Source organism: Bactrocera neohumeralis, chromosome 3 (assembly GCF_024586455.1).
Source record: "Bactrocera neohumeralis isolate Rockhampton chromosome 3, APGP_CSIRO_Bneo_wtdbg2-racon-allhic-juicebox.fasta_v2, whole genome shotgun sequence".
Taxonomy (NCBI): Eukaryota; Metazoa; Arthropoda; class Insecta; order Diptera; family Tephritidae; genus Bactrocera; species Bactrocera neohumeralis.
The window spans coordinates 10,705,815-10,723,859 of record NC_065920.1 but is presented as its reverse complement, the minus strand read 5'-3'; the positions used below and the strand labels follow the sequence as shown (position 1 = coordinate 10,723,859).

Sequence of the window (18,045 nt, the reverse complement as noted above, 5' to 3'; positions counted from 1 at the left end):
ACAGTCCGGTCTAAGTAAACGGAACGGGTTCGGATTGCCAGACAACGATTGTCAACTCAACAGTACTCCTCCAAATTACTTTAGAAAAATTCTCACTAGGCTACAATAACAACATTACGTTTTTGCAAACCTAAAGGGTTTAAATGATATGTTTCTGTAGTAAAGTACAAAAGTATTTATTATTTCTATATTTTATTTCATTTATGATGTTATTTTTAAAAATACATTAATGCGTGGTAAACTGAAGCGTGTTGCTCAGTTTGGGTGTTCTGTATATGCGGTTTTGAAAATTCAAGTCAAATGCAACAGGAAAATATTAGCTCACTTAAATACAATCGAATCGAGCATTGCGCCAAGACATTGCACAATGTTGTTTTGCATAACTTTGTCGACTTTCTCTTCCAAATGCCGTTTAGGATCTTGTTTACCAACATTTTTGATTGCCAATTGCTCTGGTGTCATTTTCTCTTCGTCTTCGAGTGACTAAAAGTTGCAAATTAGCGAAATATAAATATTAAAATATTTCAAGAATTTAGGTGATTTCAATTGATTAATTACCTTATTATAGTTTTTGGCTAATTCGAGCATTTCCTGCACGGTACTTTCATTGATGGAACAATGTTCATTATAATCCGCCAATGTGAGTCCATCCTTCCATGATTTCTTGTGTAAATTCAGCAGCATCTTTTGTTCCAACTCATTTTTACGATAATTAATACTAATTGAGTAGTAATGCCGATTCAGACCATGAATCAATGCCTGGACTGAGGGTTTTTGCAGATGTCCCAAATTTGAGGTTGTCTGACGCGGCTCTTGACCCAGTACAAGCATATTCGGGTTGATTAGACGGAAGGCATCAATAACTACTTTACCCTTCACCGATTGTATGGGATCGACAACAACGGCAACGGCGCGCTCCGATAAAGCTTCAAAGGACTGTTGTGTATTAATATCCACACCGGATAACCAACAGCCAAAACCAGGATGTGAATGGTACCAGCCAACCACCATTTCTGGGCGACCAGTTTGTTTTAACATATCCAACATTTTTGCTTGAAACACTGGATCGACAGCTTCAACTGAGACGCCAGTACCAGTTTGTGGCATAGCAAAAACATCGATTACTTGTACTGTGTAATCATCGACAAATTCGCCCAACATCAAACCCATCACTTCCATAGGTACGCCAGCACGACCATGTTTTAACATTTTTAATAACGCCAACGAGGATATGTATACTTGTTCGGCGGTATCCACAACAGGGGCATCTGTTGGTGGTGGAGCCTGCGGCATTGCGCCACCCAAACGTAATAAACGATCCATGCTGTCAATAAAACAAAGGTGCTGAAATATTGTTTGATTAAATTCTTGATTTCTTAATTTACCTTATATTTGAAATATGTAGAAAGACGAGTTGTTAAATGAGTTAAATATTCCGGCTATATTTTGCAAGAAAAATGCACGAACACAACACAGCAAAATTTACAAATGTCACACCAGAACTTTGACAGCTACAAATGTGCACCGTCACAGCGATGCGGTGTGTTCAACGCAAGCTGTTGTTTAGGCTTCGTCGAGCGCGTTCAAATGAGTGGAAAACGAAAATTTGCTTTCTTTTTGCATATAAAATAAATATATTTAAAAAATTGATCGTTTTAACAAAAAAATAATTTATTATTTTGATATTATTTAAAGTTACAAGTGATTTTTGACAAATATCCTTATGCAATATTTTAAATTTTATGTAAATATAATTAAATATAACAAATATACATACAAGTATGTATGTATTACATACATTAATGGCCAAATAAATGCAATAATGGCCAATGAACGAGCGTTAAAACACCGTTCCGCAAGAAAACACACGCCTTTGTGCACCACGAACTCGGCTTAGAAATATGGTGCCATCTCATTAACTATAATAATAAAAATAAAATAGAAAAATAAAAATGCATTTATATTGAGAAAAAATATTGTGAATGTACGAGGATTTTAATATTATTAATTTATAAAACAAAAAAAGTGAATATATGACGATTTCTTTTATTAAATATTTATAGTAGTGTAATTTTTTTTTTGTTTTGGTTTAATACATTGTTGAGCTGTTATCGCGGCTTTAAATAATAATAAACAAATTTTGCATATTTTATTATAATAATGAAGAGATTTCAATTAGACGTTATGCCTAGGTAGTAATGCATGTATATAATATGTATGTATGTATGTATGTATGAACATTTACTTATGTATGTCTGAAAACGGTAGTCGATGTGCATCTCATTTGAATTGTAGCGCATTCACTTATTGGATCACAAACCGCAACGGTTGATGCTAAATCAGACAGTCAGACTATACAAATTACACAGATAGGTAGTCAAGAGGCAGATTGGTTGAAAAGAGGGCACTTCGATACTAGGTAGTTAGTGTAACTACGACTGCCATAAGTACTACTATAATTATCAAGTTGTAGGTTTGTTTTAATATCTTTTATCGTCTTTGCTTTCTTTATTTTTTTTCTTTCATACACACATACATACATATATCGTATGCATCATGTTTGCCCAACGCTTGGAGGCTTTTTCGAGCGTTACTTTACCTTAAGTACTTACAAACTTTTGACTTTTTCTGCTATATTACACTCATTTCAAACTGAAGGTACTACTGCATACGTGTAGTAGTGTGTTTGTGTGCGTGCGTGAATTTTCAGTTGTGTTTTCTTGGCATTTTCATTTTTTAATTATGTTTAATTTTACGTTGTTATTGTATTTTGCCATGACTTACAACAGTTCTGTTTTCCACGATTTTTGTTACAGTTTTTTTTTTAGTTTTTTCCATACAATCAACAATCGTAGACTACAAGTCACATTGCTACATACCGACTTGAGCCATTTAGTAAGCTGTTGTGTTTTAATAAGTTTGAAAAGTTTCAGTTGCACTTTGTTGCCGGATGAGCGCTGTTGCTCTCGTGGTGTAAGAGTGAATATTGGACTAATAACTTTAACTTTGATTCAAAAATTGAAAATTTTGGCTTTTAAATTTTTACAACAAAAACACTAGTGATTGGTAAATGCAAATTGAAAAAATCGCTAAATTTGAAAATGAAAATTTCATAAATTTTGCAAAAAACATAGACTTTTGCGCACGTAAATGTGGAGTCATTTGTATATGTGGCACATGTGTTATATTGATTGCTGACGATGCAAATTGTCAGCTAACTGACTGCATTGTGATTTAATACACATAAAGATATTAAGCAAAATTGCAGCCTTCGCATATTATATGGTACATTGACAGGTAAGCGCCGCGATGGTATTATTAATATCAATAAATGCGCAACTATATACATACAGACTTACCATGTAAGGTTTGTTGTTGCATTTGCAGAAGCCAAACAGATGCCTAAGCTATTTAAAAATAGCAGAAATATTGAAAAGTGTCAATAATAATACTTATATAGGCAGTTACTTGTTACTTCAACTTAAAAGCTAAGCTGAAACCATTTACCATAAAAGTAACTGATTTATAACAAAAAAACATTAACTTCGGTTGCACCGGAGCTGCAGGGTATTAAACCTTCACAAATACAGAAGATTTCATACAAAAACTTAATTTTGATCGTTCAGTTTGTACGGCAGCTGTATGCTATAGTGAGCCGATCTAAACAATTTCTTCGGAGATTGTGCCGTTAACTGCAACAATAATTCCTCTCAAATTTCGTGTCGATATTTTGTCAAATAAAAAAGTTTTCTATATAAGAACTTGATTTGTATTCTTCAGTTTGTATGACAGTGTATATGATGTAGTGATCCAATATCAGCGATTCCGACAAATGAGCGGCTTGTTGGATAGAAAAGAGTGTGTGGACTGTTTAAGCTGTAAAAAGCTCAAGACCATAAAAATGTGAAAAATATATTTAAAAAAAAAAATATAAAAATACTTTATGAATTTGTATCTGTAATAATACAAGCCAGCACTATTTATTTTAATGCTAGCTATTTTAACGGAGCACACATGTTTCACGCTTCATTTCGTTTATCTAATATTTTCCATTTAATTTGAAATGTTGAAAACGAACTGGGGCAAAAATTACAATATTTGTAGGCCAAACACAGCTGAAATTAAATAATAACAATTGCACGCACACATGTCAATGTAACCCTTCACAAACTCTGACACTTAAACAAAATATAATAAATACATATATATGTATATGCATAACATACATACATACGTACAAATATTACTTTGGAACATTTTTTTTTCAAATTTGCTAGCAGAAAATAAAAGCAAAATTCCGAAAAATATTTAGTATCGTCTTTGTTGAAATGTTCTTTTCCACTAAAACAAAAATTTATTTACAAAATATATACTCTAAATTTAACATTTGTCAATCAGAACCGTCTACATTGAGTTTCGGTCCCCTTAATAATAAAAAGTAGACCATTACAGGTGTGAGAGTGTGTGTGAGGCTCCTAACAGCGAGAATATCTCAAAACCTTATCAGGAATGAGGGACAATAACAACACAACAAAGTGATAAGCAAAATTGCAACAACTGCCATTTAAGCAATTAGCGTTCAGTAAGCTTTTTTAGGCTTTTAAAATAAAATCAGGAAAGGTAAATTGAACAATAAAGAATTAATTAGAACACACAAATATTTTTAAACTGCGAGAACTACATTTAAATGTGCTTTTGTGCAAACGCAGGGACACGTGAACTTATTCTGCATAGACAAGCACTTGAAGGGTGGTCCAAAAGAAAAGTTCGGAATTTTTTAATATTTAAATGGTTAATAGTCACGCGAAATTTTGGAATATGCTTTGGAAAAATATTCCAAATAAAGATTCTAATTTTTAAGTTTTTGAAGGGTTTTTAATATTGAAAAAGTTTTTCGAAGTGTGCTTAAGAAGAATATATCTTATAAAAATTTTTATATTTAAATTTAATATATATTTTTTTTTAAATCGAAAAAAAAATTTTAAAATTTTTGGAATTTATATTTAAAAATTTTAATAAATAAGTTTTTGAAGTGTTTTTATTATTGAAAAAGTTTTTCGAAAATTAAGTTTGAATTTTTTACTATATTTCAACTAGTCATTTGTCAAAAAAACGAGCTACGATGATTTTTTTATCATTAAATAAAACATGTGTACCGTATTTTTGGCATACATATGGGGTATTCCATACCAAATCGACCACTTTTGAACCCGATCCCTTTAGATTTTGCTGAAACTTATCCATCCTTTTTTACCCTTTGAAAACATTTTTGAGAATTTTTTCAAAATTTTTTGTACAACTTCAAAAAAGTTATGAATTTTTCAAAAAAATGGCTTTTTTATTTTCAAATAGCCATAACTTTTGTAGAAATTGACTTTTGGGGACCTTTTTTTTAAATTTTTGTTTTTGAATGAACTTTTCGAAAAAATACACGAAAAAAATTTAACACGATCAATTATATAAAATAATCGGTTTTTTTTTAAGTAAAATCGTCATTTTTTTTTTTGGAAGTTCGCCATTTTTATTATTTTTTTTTCCTCAAAAAAAAAACTTCAATTGATTTGACAACTATCCCTGCTAATCCCGGAGTGGGCCGATTTTTTTTTATATTTTTTTTTATTTTTTTCATTTTTGAAAATTTGACAATTTTTTTTAAATAAATTTTTTTGGAAGTTCGCCATTTTTTATATACATATACATATGTAAATAAAAATAATTTTAATTAATTTTTTAAGTATACTTGGATTCGAAAAAAATTGTTTCTGAAATTAAAATTGACCTTTTCTTTTAAATTTTAATTGATAATAAGTCCTTTTTTGAAACCATTACATACAAAATTTACTAACTTTTTCTTTCATATTAATTATATTTAAATATTTAATTTATAATTTCGTTATTTATTTATAATTATATTTAAATACTTCACCTTAATTATTATTTTTATAATATTAAAATTTCACATTTCCAAAAAAATCGTATAAAATGCTGTCATATAAAATTTCAGGCCTAAAAAATTGTCGGCTCACCCTAATGCACAAACACATGCATACAAAACGCGCCTATAAAAAACTTCACGGAGAGGTGAATGTTTTAATTGAGCTTTTAAAAATATTAAAAAACCGCAAAACATACGAAACTGTGACAACGATAGCGCTGTGCTATGGGAACATCAAGTTGCCGTCTGCCGCAGACGATCAGTAGTATCGCGGTCTAAAAAGCTAGTCGGGTATTAAATTTGTATACGCAATGGGCTCACGTTGTAATTTTATAACAAGCATGTAATTTCGTCGCGAAAAGCGGTGAAGCTCGTGTTTCTATCAGAAAAAACAGCAAAAACAATAATTTGTAATATTTTTATTACATCAAAGTGCTACTAAAGTCAAAAGGTTAATAAATGCAATGATACAAATGAGTGTTTCAAGATTTTTAAACCTAACTAACAGAGCATTGAGTGATGGTTGCATGAAATTGGCATTTATTGGCCTTGTTGCTGCGTATTTATTTTGGTGAACCTAATTTTTGTTAGGAGATTGTACCGTTGCCTTATCCGTGCCGATTTTCGTGAAGATATCTTGTGAAATAAAAGATCCTTTCTTAGAAGGACGTGATTTTGATCAAACCGGTTTGTTTATCAGTTATATCCGATAGTCATTCGATATCGGCGGTTCCGACAAATGAGTTCAGGTTCTTAGAGAGAAACGGAAGTGTGCAAAATTTCTAATCGACATCTCAAACACTGAGTGACTAGTTCGCTTATATTCATACAGACAGTTGGGCGGATTTGGGTAAATCCGCTCAGCTTGTCTTGCTAATAAATTATATTTTAGTTTGCTAATGCAAATCCATTTAAAGGAACATGGTTAACATTTTTTTGATTTAAGGTGATTATCAATCGCATATAAAACGTAATATGTGCTCGCTTATAGATAAATGGCTTATCTTATATACTACATTCCGTACATACATATGTACATACATATGTATATACAAATGTATTTACTTTTTTAGCACTTATTCTTTTAAATAGAAACACATGTACATTTTCATTTAACTGTGATCTTTGTAGGTGCGTTCCTTACCAAATTTTATATTCACTAAAATGCTATGTATTCCTCTATAGGATTATGGGTGCGTATTTTTGGTTGGTTCTTCTTCTTCCAGATTTCTTTGTTCAGCGTAAACAATTTTTTTAATTTCATTTACTGTTTTATAAAATCGTTAACATTAACACATTTGTCCCATCTGTTATTATCGACATTTAAAATAGGTGGCAACCCTTCGAAAAAATATTTCTGACATCAATATGTTTGAATATATTTTGATTTTTCAATTAATCAATTTCATTGATTAAAAAATTTGAAACATGTGGCAACCCTTTTAAAAATATTTTGATCTATGTATTTGTTTAAATAAATTGTAATATTTCAATTTATCAGTTTAAGTGTTCAAAAAAATTTAAAGGGTTGCCAAATCTTTTTCTAAAATATATTTAATTGTACAATTTTTTTAAATTATTTGTTTAAACAAACTATGTACATGTATGTATGTATGTACATACATAATTGTATGTGTGTACATACATATAACATTTCAATCTATCAATTTATTAGATAAGATTCGATAATATGATAACCTTTCTTTTTAAGCATATTTGTTTAAATATATTATAATATTGCAATTATTCAATTTAATTTATTAACAAAAATTTTAAAGGGTTGGCACATTTTTCTAAAATATACTTTTAATTGTAAGCTTTTTTAAATTTAATTGCTTAAATGTATTATAATATTCCAATCTCTCAATTAATTAGATTAAATAAATTCAAACATGTGGCAACCCTTCTCTAAAATGTTTTCTATTTTAAGCTTTTTAAGAATATTTGTTTAAATACATATGTATGTATATTGTAATATACCAATTTATCAGTTTAACTGTTTAAACATTTTTAAAGGGTTGCCACATATTTTTCAAAAAATATGTTCTACTGTGTGCTTTTTTAAGTCTGTTTGTTTCAAAAAATAAATATTTAAATTAATCAATAAAAAAAAATAAAAAATCGAACGCGTGGCAACCCTTTCTAAACATATTTTCATTTGTAAGCTTTTTTAAACCTATTTAATATTACAAAATATGTTTGTTGTGGTAAAGTGGTAAATTGTTTATTGAGTTAACATTTTTAAACATGTGGTAACTCTCCTTAAAAACATTTTCAACTGTAATTTTTAGACCTGGAAAACTTTCCGGCAAAAATTGTACTATTTTGGCATAGTTCAAATACATACAAATTTCAGTACAGTATATTGTAATAGGTTGTCAAAAAAGTCTTGCGGTATTTTCGCTAGTTGGCGCTGAACGCGCGTAGTTCTAGTTTTATTCGTCGCATCGAGTCATTTCACGCGCTAACACGTATTTGATTGATTGTAGTTTCTTTTAAGTCGTTCGTGAGTTATAGCGTCGCAAACATGGAGCAAAATAAAGAGAAAATACGGCATATTTTACAGTACTACTACGATAAAGGCAAAAATGCATCTCAAGCCGCCAATAAAATTTGTGCAGTTTATGGACCCGATACAGTTTCCATTTCCACCGCACAACGATGGTTTCAACGTTTTCGTTCTGGTGTAGAGGTGGTCGAAGATGCGCCACGCTCCGGAAGGCCTGTCGTCGAAAATTGCGATAAAATCGCTGAATTGGTCGAAAGAGACCGGCATAGTAGCAGCCGTAGCATCGGTCAAGAGCTGGGCATGACATCAAAAATTCATTTCATCAATAAAAAAAAATCAATAAAAATTCACTTTTTTGACAATCCATTAGAGGCCCGCTAATCCGGATCAATTAAAACCGGCCCCCAAAGACATATCAGAGCCATGTATTATGAACAAATATTTATAAATTTCTGTTTGTTTGTTGTAACAAATAATACACATGTTAAAAATAAACCAATAAAGCATAAAAAATGTAGTGAATAATAAACATGTGATCCGGATTAGAAATACGGAAGAACATTACAAGGGACATAATAGAAATTTTTAGTATATATTTTTTAACCCTGTCCATTACAGTGGAATCCGGATTATAAACAATTAGCGGGCCTCTATTGATTTTAAACAATTATTTTATTAAATTATGATTTTGTAATTAAATGATAATCAAATTTTAAAATTATATTAATTTGAAGCTAAACATAATTTGTACACAATAACAAAGTGGTCTCATTAAATAATGACTAATCATTAGTTAAAGAGCTATAATTTTATATTTTTTGCTATTAAAATTATTATTAGTTTTAGTATTAATAAATAATTGATGCTTTAACCAAATGCTTAAACTCAATGAACCAATAATTTACTTACGAACTCACACCTTCTAACCCTTTGTGCTGCTCACTCATCCTAAATATTTTCTTACATGTACATAGTATATATTTGTTTATATATTATACATAGAAAGTTGTACTATCCATTAATTGCATTATTGAAAACTACCATTGATGTATTTATGTATGCGTGTATGCATGTGAGCGGTAGCAAAAGCGCGAAAACGACGACATTAACACATTAGCGTTATACAGGAAGTTCACGTGTGTTTTTGCGCTGTAGCTTCCGGTCTTGCAGCTTTTAGTTTAACGGCTTTTACCACTATTTACTTTGCATTGTTTTTCTCAACGTTTTTTTGCTATTGCTCTTTCGTTACTTTTCAACGCAACACAAACGGTGTGAACGTCAAAATGTACCGCAAAGTGTGCTGATTCCGCTGTGTTGTTGTGGTTATGAAAATCTTTCGACATCTTCAGCTTGTACTAAGGCTACTTATTGCACATTTTGTTGCCACAACACGTACAATCCATTGTTGCACAGCTAAAAATGTGTGCTTGTAAATATCTACATACATATGTGAGTATGTATGTGTACAATATAATATATTAGCGCACAACTGTTAGCTGCTTAATTTTCCTTCGACCACTTGCTTGGTATGCGGTTGCCACATTTCTCATCCAATACGATTTTATGTGCATAATTTACATGCAACACGAGCGAAATTGTGGAAAAGCAAATATTTTTGTATATACATATATGTATGTATTTTTGTATATAATGATGTTTATGTATGTACATTTTATAGCTAGCTTGTGGCAAGTGTGTAAGCTCATTGCAGCGCTTAACTGCAATTAACTCTAATTTGCACAAAAGTGTGGAGAAAAGCGTGGCTTTGTTTGCTTAAAATCTCGTTTCACCGTCTGCGCGCTCTTAAGTATGATTTATTTACTACGCTTGCTCTAATATTATGAGTTTAAAAATCATGTGCATATATGTATGTCTGTATATATACAATACACACACATATTAAATATATAAATATTTACTGCGTCTATTCACTTGTGCGTGGTAAGCCGCTGTGTTCCAGTTTATTGGCTGTCTCGGATTTTCACTTTTCAAATAAGCAAGGCAATTAATTGGAATTTTAATAAATTTTTCGCGTTAAAATTCGCCATAAATTAAGAAAAAAACAAAAAAAAAAAAAACAATTGCAAATATGTAACAAAGCCAGTTGATGAATTTACGTGCGTGTTTGCGCAAATTTATTGGTAGCAAATACTTGTTTGAACCGCTGATTTATACTCATGGTGTATGCATTGGTTAAATTGAAAGAAAACCGTTCATGCGTTAACAAACATACCAACATGTACATACACATACATATATAGTATGTATGTATGCAGCTTGTTTGGTTGTGCAACTGCATAGTGTTTCAAAAACGGCGAAGCTTTTTTATTATTATCTCTATGCGCTAATTCGACCAGTTTATTTACTTATTACTTAATTAGTTGTTTTTTAATTTCCTGCTTGAAAAAATTCCAAATTATTTTATTAATATAACTACTCTTTTAGCACGATATCTGCATATTACATATTGTTATACCCTGAGCAGGGTATATTCAGTCTGCATTTACGCGAATTTTCCCCTAAGTTTTTGAGATATCAAATTTTGCATACGTTTAATTCTCCCCAAGATTCTTCCCATAAGGGGTTGCATGGGTTTTCTCGGGCAAAAAACAACCTTTTTTCCAAATTTTTTTTTTTCATATGAAAAAATAAATATTTTGTTAGAACTTTTTATTGTTACAAACATACACTATTGACAAAGAAATTCTGAAATGTTTGGAAAAAAATACTTTAAACTCAGCCATTGCGACGCCATTTCCGATGACCCCTCAGAAAAAATATGCGCCCGTATGGGCAGTATAACTCCTTGAAGGATCATCTAAAATGAAAAAAATACGTGATTTAGTTAAAACCTTAACTTAGAACTTGGACGAAGAAAAAAACGGAAAATTGAATTTTCGACAGACATTTTTAGAAAAAAAGAAGAAAATTTCAGTGAAAATTTCGCGACATTTTTTTTAAAGTAGTTGTAATCGAGAAAAATCCTTCAACAACGTTTCTAAGAATTGTATCTCAAAGACCTGTGTAAAATTTCATGAAGATCGGTTGAGTAGTTCTCGAGAAATCTTTCCAACCAGCTTCAAAACCACAGTTTCGAGAAAAACGCGTTTAAAGACGGCGCACTTAGCCAAGCTAGCCTCGACCGCACAAGTTCTCAAGGCTGTATCTCCGAAACTATTGCTCGGAACAACTTGAAAGTTTAGGACAATACTCTAGAGCCATTGTAGAATTATAATAAAAAATTGGGTTTTTTTATTCCCGTAAACCCATGTAACCCCATAAGTCGGAACCGCCGATATTGGACCAGTATAGTGAACGATACAAATCAAGTTCTTATATGGAAATTTTTTATAGTTGACAATATATGTATCTTCTTGAAATTTGGTACAGACTATTGGCCAAAGTAACAGTACAATCTCCGTACAAATTGTCCAGATCGAACCACTGTAGCGCAAAGCTGTCATACAAACCGGACGATGAAATTCACGAGAAAGATCTTTTCATACCCATTTATTCTATAAAAAAAGCAGTTGTGAAGGGTATTTAGCTTCGGTGTAGCTGAAGTTAACCTTTTTTCTCGTCGTTTTTTTTGCCTTAAAGGCAGTCTAATTACTTGTTTTACGACCACGCTGGTAATGAATGCAATCGGTTGTGTGAAATTATTTATCTCTTTTTTTAAATAAATGATTAAAATGTAAATGAGATGTCGTTGGATGTCGTGAAGAAATTTATAATTATTCAATTTATGTAGCTACGAGTATAAGGTGCGCAACTAAGTTCCACCTGTTTGTCAATAGACGGCTCCAGCAGCTAATAGTGATCGATTTTGATAAATCAAAAATATTTTTAAACTAGATATTTAGAAAAAGAAACTGCGTTTCCACATTAGTGATTTTGTTTATGTGTCATATACTTTTGGTTGGGCGAATATACCCAATATTATATATTATTAGAATTCTTGCCAAATAATTGTCATTTGCGGGAAGTGTTGATTTTATTCTTTCAGTCAAAGAAATCGGTGGCTGAAGCAAATCAGGAACTCCAAAAAAGTTTACGAAGCTGCTGCCTCAAGTGAAATAACGTGACGTGGGTGGTTTCGTGGGTTCAAAGACGGCGATTTCGATATTGACAACCGTACGCCTGAAGGAAGTATGAAAACGGTGAACTGTTGACGTTGCTCGATGAGGATCCGTGTCAAACGCAAAAAGAGATTGCTTCAGCATTGGAAGGCAGGAGAGGCACGAAAAAGTGATTCTGCTGTAAAACAACGCTCGGCCTCACGTTGCCAATCCCGTCAAAAACCTACCTGGAAACTCTTAAATGGGTAGTCCTACCTCACTCACCATATTGCGCAGTCCGCAGTCCGCTGTCCGATTATTATTTGTTCCGTTGGGTGGCACACGGTCTTGCTCAGAAGCAGTTCCACTCACAAGGCGCCATAGAAAAATGGCTTGATTCTTGGACAGTATCACAAGATAAACAGCCGGCTTTATCAGAAAGATGGGAAAAAGTTATGACTAGCGCTTGGGGAATATATCGAATAATTCATTTGTAACCATTTTTTACAATAAATTTGCATTTTCATTAAAAAAAAATTGTGAGAACTTAGTTGCGCATCTAATACTAATGATTCTTTTAGATGCTTTATCTTCATATCACCACTTAGTTTTTTAGTTGCCACTTGCAAGTCGCTAAAAAAACGAAGGTCAATTGGGGCATTACAGCTTATAACTAATATTGCATCGCCTAACACTGTTTGGTAGGCGGATGCAACTCTGAGGGCTGCTGTGCGGCACACTCTGGCCACTACCTTTAAAGCACATCTGTCCTTATCGCAGCTCAGTATAATAGGACTCTGATTGTCGTCGACATTAGCATTCTTTTTCTTTTTTTGGCTAGGGTCTCCTTGGTTGTCCATTAGTTTGCTGCTGCGTGCTGGATTCGTACCCAGAAGGAGGTAGTTTACTGCTTTGTGTCCATAGTCGTTTGCATACTTATTTCGAAGAGTATGTGCTTATTTGTTAGCGAAGTAACTCCGTTTTTTTCTCCGTAGCGAGCTAGAGGTTGTGTGAGTCGAGCCATTCTTGGGCCGTATCGTGGCCTGATTAAGCTTTCCTCGCACTTATTCTGTGTCTCTTGCTGTAATTACTGCTGCAATGTCGTCCGCGTAGTCAATTAAGTACGATTCCTCTGACATTTACATAAAGTTATAGTATAGCGTCGTAGCTGATGATCCAAAAGTTTGGGCCTGGATTGGATCCTTGCGTTGCTCCTGTTATGACTGGTATCTGTCGTGATCCCTCTCTCGTTTGGTACAGCAGTTTTCTGTTACTAAGGTAGCTCCGCACCGCAACTCTGAGGTGGTCGGAAATTTTAAAAAATTTTTCGAGAGCGTCGATCATATCCACCCGTATAGCGCTGTTGAAGGTGTCTCGGACATCTAAAGTCGCCAGCAATACTATTCTTTTGTATTTATGCCATCTATGATGTGCAGCTTCTACACTTTCAATGACCCATTTTACAGCTCCTAGATATATGCCCTAAATCACATAGGGATATCAAACTTCACACTAGCATAAAAATGGTTTCACTAATCTAGAAAAAAATGTATTATCAATTCGGTTCTCCCGGATAAAATTGATCAGCCCGATTCAATTTTGCTCAGATCATAAACTGAGCATAGAAATATTTTTGAAAAAGCTCAACTACTGAAAATCGAATAAAGCCTTGTAAGCTTTGGAATCTGAATTGAAACGATAATAATTAATATATTTTATTTTATAAAAATTAGTTTAAATTTTTTTATATTAAATTCCTTTATTTATATATTTTTTATGGGGATTCATTAATCGCCATCGCCTTTAAACTATTAATTGCTGTATTACTTGCTCATTACTCTACATTCATTTATAGCAAATCGCATAATTTAGCATCTAATAAGCCATATTAGAGGTGTATAGACAAGCAAATGGTTTTCGAAAGGAAAGGAAAATCAGAAGTGAAGTAATTACAAGAAAAAATAAATAAATTGTTTTCAAACATGAAACAGACATTCACTTCACTTGTTGTTGCTTTTTCAGCCGCCACGAATGAAAGTTTTAATTAGCTGGACCTGAGAAGCGCCAAATGATGCCGACAGCCAATTTTTTGCTTTTCATAATAATTAAGTTAATTAATCATGCTTTTATGCTGTTGCGCCAATTGCAGTAGCTCAACTTTACTTTGACGCTTTCCACTGCAAGTTGCTTTAAACGCCAAGCAACTCAATCTCACACAAACACAACTAACTGCTCTCATCTTTTACAGTTGCAGTGACGTGACAAATCAATGACATCATTGTCAACGGCAACGACAACGACAGCGACAGCCACGACGCTTGTCGAAACGTCATGTGTTGCAACAACGACCGACACGGGAGGGGGCCTAAGCGACAAGATGGCGGAGACAGAGGCGGCGGCAAAGCAAGCGGTGATAAGTAACAATAACCCAATAACCGATATTGTGAAAGAAACTAATGCAATGACGGCTGTAGCAACAAATGGTACAGCAACAACTACAGCAAACACACCTAGCATTGTAGTGGCTGCCGTGAGTGATGTGGCAACCAAGCAATTGCCTTCAGGCGCAGCAACAACACAACTCACTACGAACACGAGTAAAATACCACACTTGCAGCAACCGCAACAACAACAACAGCAGCAACATTCGCCACAGCACTCACATGGCAGAGAATCGAAACAGTTATTGCACTCAACCGATCCACTACGCCGTTCCGCTTCATTACGCATGCGCGGCTCAAAGTCAAATCTATTAAACAGCACTGAGCATTATGTGGAAATGGAACGCAGCACGCGCCACCTGAGCAATATGCCGAGCACTACGGCCAGCCGTTACAACCACCCACTCACAGGAGTGCTTGAACCACACCAACTGCAACAACAAAAACAACTATACGAGCGCCATGCCACACACGCAGCCGGTTCGCTTGGGGGTGCAGCAGCAGCAGCAGCAACGGCAACGGCAATGCGTCGCAAGGCCACACTTTTGTTTGGTTCGGCGGTGTCCACGCAAACACCCGCTGTCACAGTTGGCAATCTGACGCGTTCGCAATCGCTGCGTCGCACTTACCTAAATTACAATTATAATTCGCAACAAAAATCGGTCAAAACGGATGCAATCAAGGATCAAGGCACTGGAGGCGGCTCATTTGTTGACTCTGGCGCAGGCACTGAGGCAGCAATTAATGGCACTGCAGTAGTGAATCATGTGGATACGCAGCATGAGCTACAGACGAATGGTGGTGCTGAAAACTGTGCCGTCCCAAATGGTTTTATGCAAAGCAATGACATAATGTACAAAGGCGATGGTGTTGGCGAGCAGCGCAGGATTGACCGGGACATGCAGAGAATGGTGAGTGAATAGCTTTTAGTTTAATTAAAATATTTTGCGTTTATTGTCTTAAAAACAAATTTATTTGCAAATCCTTTAAATGCGCTTAACCAGCTTGGAAAGGGATACGTTATGCGATTGGGAGTTACGAGTTCTATTGATTTTCTGACACCAGTGTCGAAAGATTTTGTAAGCGCATATACTATTCTAACCTACGCTCGCTTACAGGGGCGATATTATATACACATAAACAGTTTTCATTCTGCCATATGGTTGGAAAAGACTTGCTAAATACGCTAAAAAAATTAGTTTGGCTAGTTGTAATACTAGATATGAAATTGATAGTGTTTTTCGCTGTTTTTAGGTCATAGGAGAATGAGTTTGAGAGCCAATTCGGCTTGTGCTGTTTGTTTCTAGTGTTGTTGATATATAATAATATTTAGATACTTGTGTGCGAACTCCTTAGAGCTTAACGACCTCTCAGAGTTGTATTTAACAACGTTTTGGTTTTTGCATTCTACGAACTCTACACCAATACCAATATAAGATTACAGTGCATACAATTTATATTCGTATATTTAACATACAACATAAACATAACATAACTTGTAGTATGTATCGTCACTTAAAATGCAAAATAACGTAACATCAATTTTCATTAGTTTACTGGCGAAGGAAAAACGATAAAATATTGGGTAGTCGAAAAAGTCTTTTCGTATTTCTATCCAAACTTCAACTAATTCTTTTATATTTATACTAATAAATTAATAAATATGTATCATTTTGGTCGACCGCTTTTTGACATTTTTCCGCTAGAGACCATATTCCATCAGTGTAAAACTTTCATCAGTATAAATCGAATTTTCGAAATTTCTAGAACGGAAGCGTGCGAACCATTGTTTGCTACCCAAACTGATATAGCATCGTCTCCGTAAACTTCACAAACTTCATTGGTAGCTTGCTTGGCATTCTTCCCTTTTTATACAAAAGTTTCAAAATATAGCGAATTTCTTCATCATTTTCACTCAGTTTTGAACAGCTGTAACTTTTTTTCAACTTCCCCGACTTTAATTTTTTTTGGTTAAATGAAACTTAAAACCTCACCTTTCCAACAATATATGGTATGACACAATGTGATTGGTAGCACTGGAGATATACGACTGCAACGACATCTATTGACAAAATACGAAAAGACTTTTTCGACTACCCGTTATATGGGTTATATCTATGAACGGAAGCTTGGAATTTTACAATATTACATACATATGTATATTAATTCAATTTTGAAGTTTTTGATGATATGTTGTTTTGCATTTTACCTGACGATATACAGTTTTGATTTATAAAAATTTTTCTTAGAATTTATTTCGTTTTAATTTTTAAATTTTGTTATTTTTGATAGTTTAATAAATATGTAGAGACAAAACTTACTAATTTTTGTAACTAAATGTCCCAAATATCTAATTTACATATTTACACAATTAACCAGTTCAATTTCCGTCTAAATATGCCAGCTCCATGTTTTCCTCTTTTTATTTGTTTAATTTTTTGAGAACAAAATGTCCCGATACATGACGAAAATATTAACTCATGAAGTACCAAGCTCGAAAATATGTAAAATAGTCGCATTAAAGACTACATCTTATTATATATCTTTGCAGTTAGAATACGAAGTAAATATTAGAGGAAAAAAAACATGTGTATATTAAAAAAGGTCGAAGAATATAAATTTCAGTCAAATTAAAATATTTTCGCATTCTATGAGACTTCTAAACTTTCAATTAACATCATTTATCGACAATTCCTTAAATTTTGGAGAGTAGCGTATCGAACAAGCCACTGATATAAGTCTCATAAACTGACATAATTAAATTGATAGTAGTATTTCGAACAAGCAACTGGTATAAGTCATGTAAACTGGTATAATCAAACAAATATAGCAATTATACCACTTTAATGATTCTCTATCAGAACTCAAATTAACAAGCCGAATCCGATTTCATTACCATCAAACGATATTTTTCTTCAATTCGTTAAACTTTGGAGAGTAGCTTATCGAACAAGCAATTGGTATAAGTCACATAAACTAGTATAATCAAATAAATATAGTAGTTATACGACTGTATTGATTTTCTAATAAGAGAGAAGAACTCAAGTTAACAAGGAGAGAAGTGCTGAATCGAAAATGTCTGTTGGTTACGCTCATAGAATA

General features: G+C 33.2%; 2 protein-coding genes across 4 annotated transcripts in view; one reads left to right on the top strand and one right to left on the bottom strand.

Annotated features, from left to right (window-relative positions):
- Window positions 1-175: 175 nt before the first annotated feature.
- Window positions 176-1,520, bottom strand: LOC126753856 (26S proteasome non-ATPase regulatory subunit 14). Its single transcript, XM_050465590.1, has 3 exons — window positions 1,386-1,520; window positions 559-1,324; window positions 176-483 (listed from the first exon to the last, which is right to left on the bottom strand). The coding sequence occupies exons 2-3, from the start codon at window positions 1,321-1,323 to the stop codon at window positions 322-324; spliced, it is 927 nt and encodes a 308-aa protein (XP_050321547.1). The 5' UTR covers window position 1,324; window positions 1,386-1,520; the 3' UTR covers window positions 176-321.
- Window positions 1,521-2,930: 1,410 nt separating this feature from the next.
- The window catches only part of LOC126753829 (protein quick-to-court), a 32,260-nt gene continuing 17,145 nt past the window's right edge, over window positions 2,931-18,045 (top strand). Inside the window, exons 1-3 of one of the 3 annotated variants that reach the window (XM_050465542.1) lie at window positions 2,931-3,297; window positions 14,751-15,854; window positions 15,948-16,022. In XM_050465542.1, coding sequence (XP_050321499.1) covers window positions 14,772-15,854; window positions 15,948-16,022 — 1,158 coding nt within the window. In that variant the 5' untranslated portion in view covers window positions 2,931-3,297; window positions 14,751-14,771. The remainder of the gene's footprint in view (window positions 3,298-14,750; window positions 15,855-15,947; window positions 16,023-18,045) is intronic. The other 2 variants (XM_050465539.1, XM_050465541.1) reach the window with 2 other exon arrangements.

Excerpts from the sequence above, each read along its gene's own strand:
- LOC126753856 (XM_050465590.1), bottom strand. The coding sequence starts at position 1,323 with ATGGATCGTTTATTACGTTTGGGTGGCGCAATGCCGCAGGCTCCACCA. Across the intron at positions 484-558 it reads TAGCCAAAAACTATAATAAG|TCACTCGAAGACGAAGAGAA; the intron begins GTAATTAATCAA and ends TGCAACTTTTAG.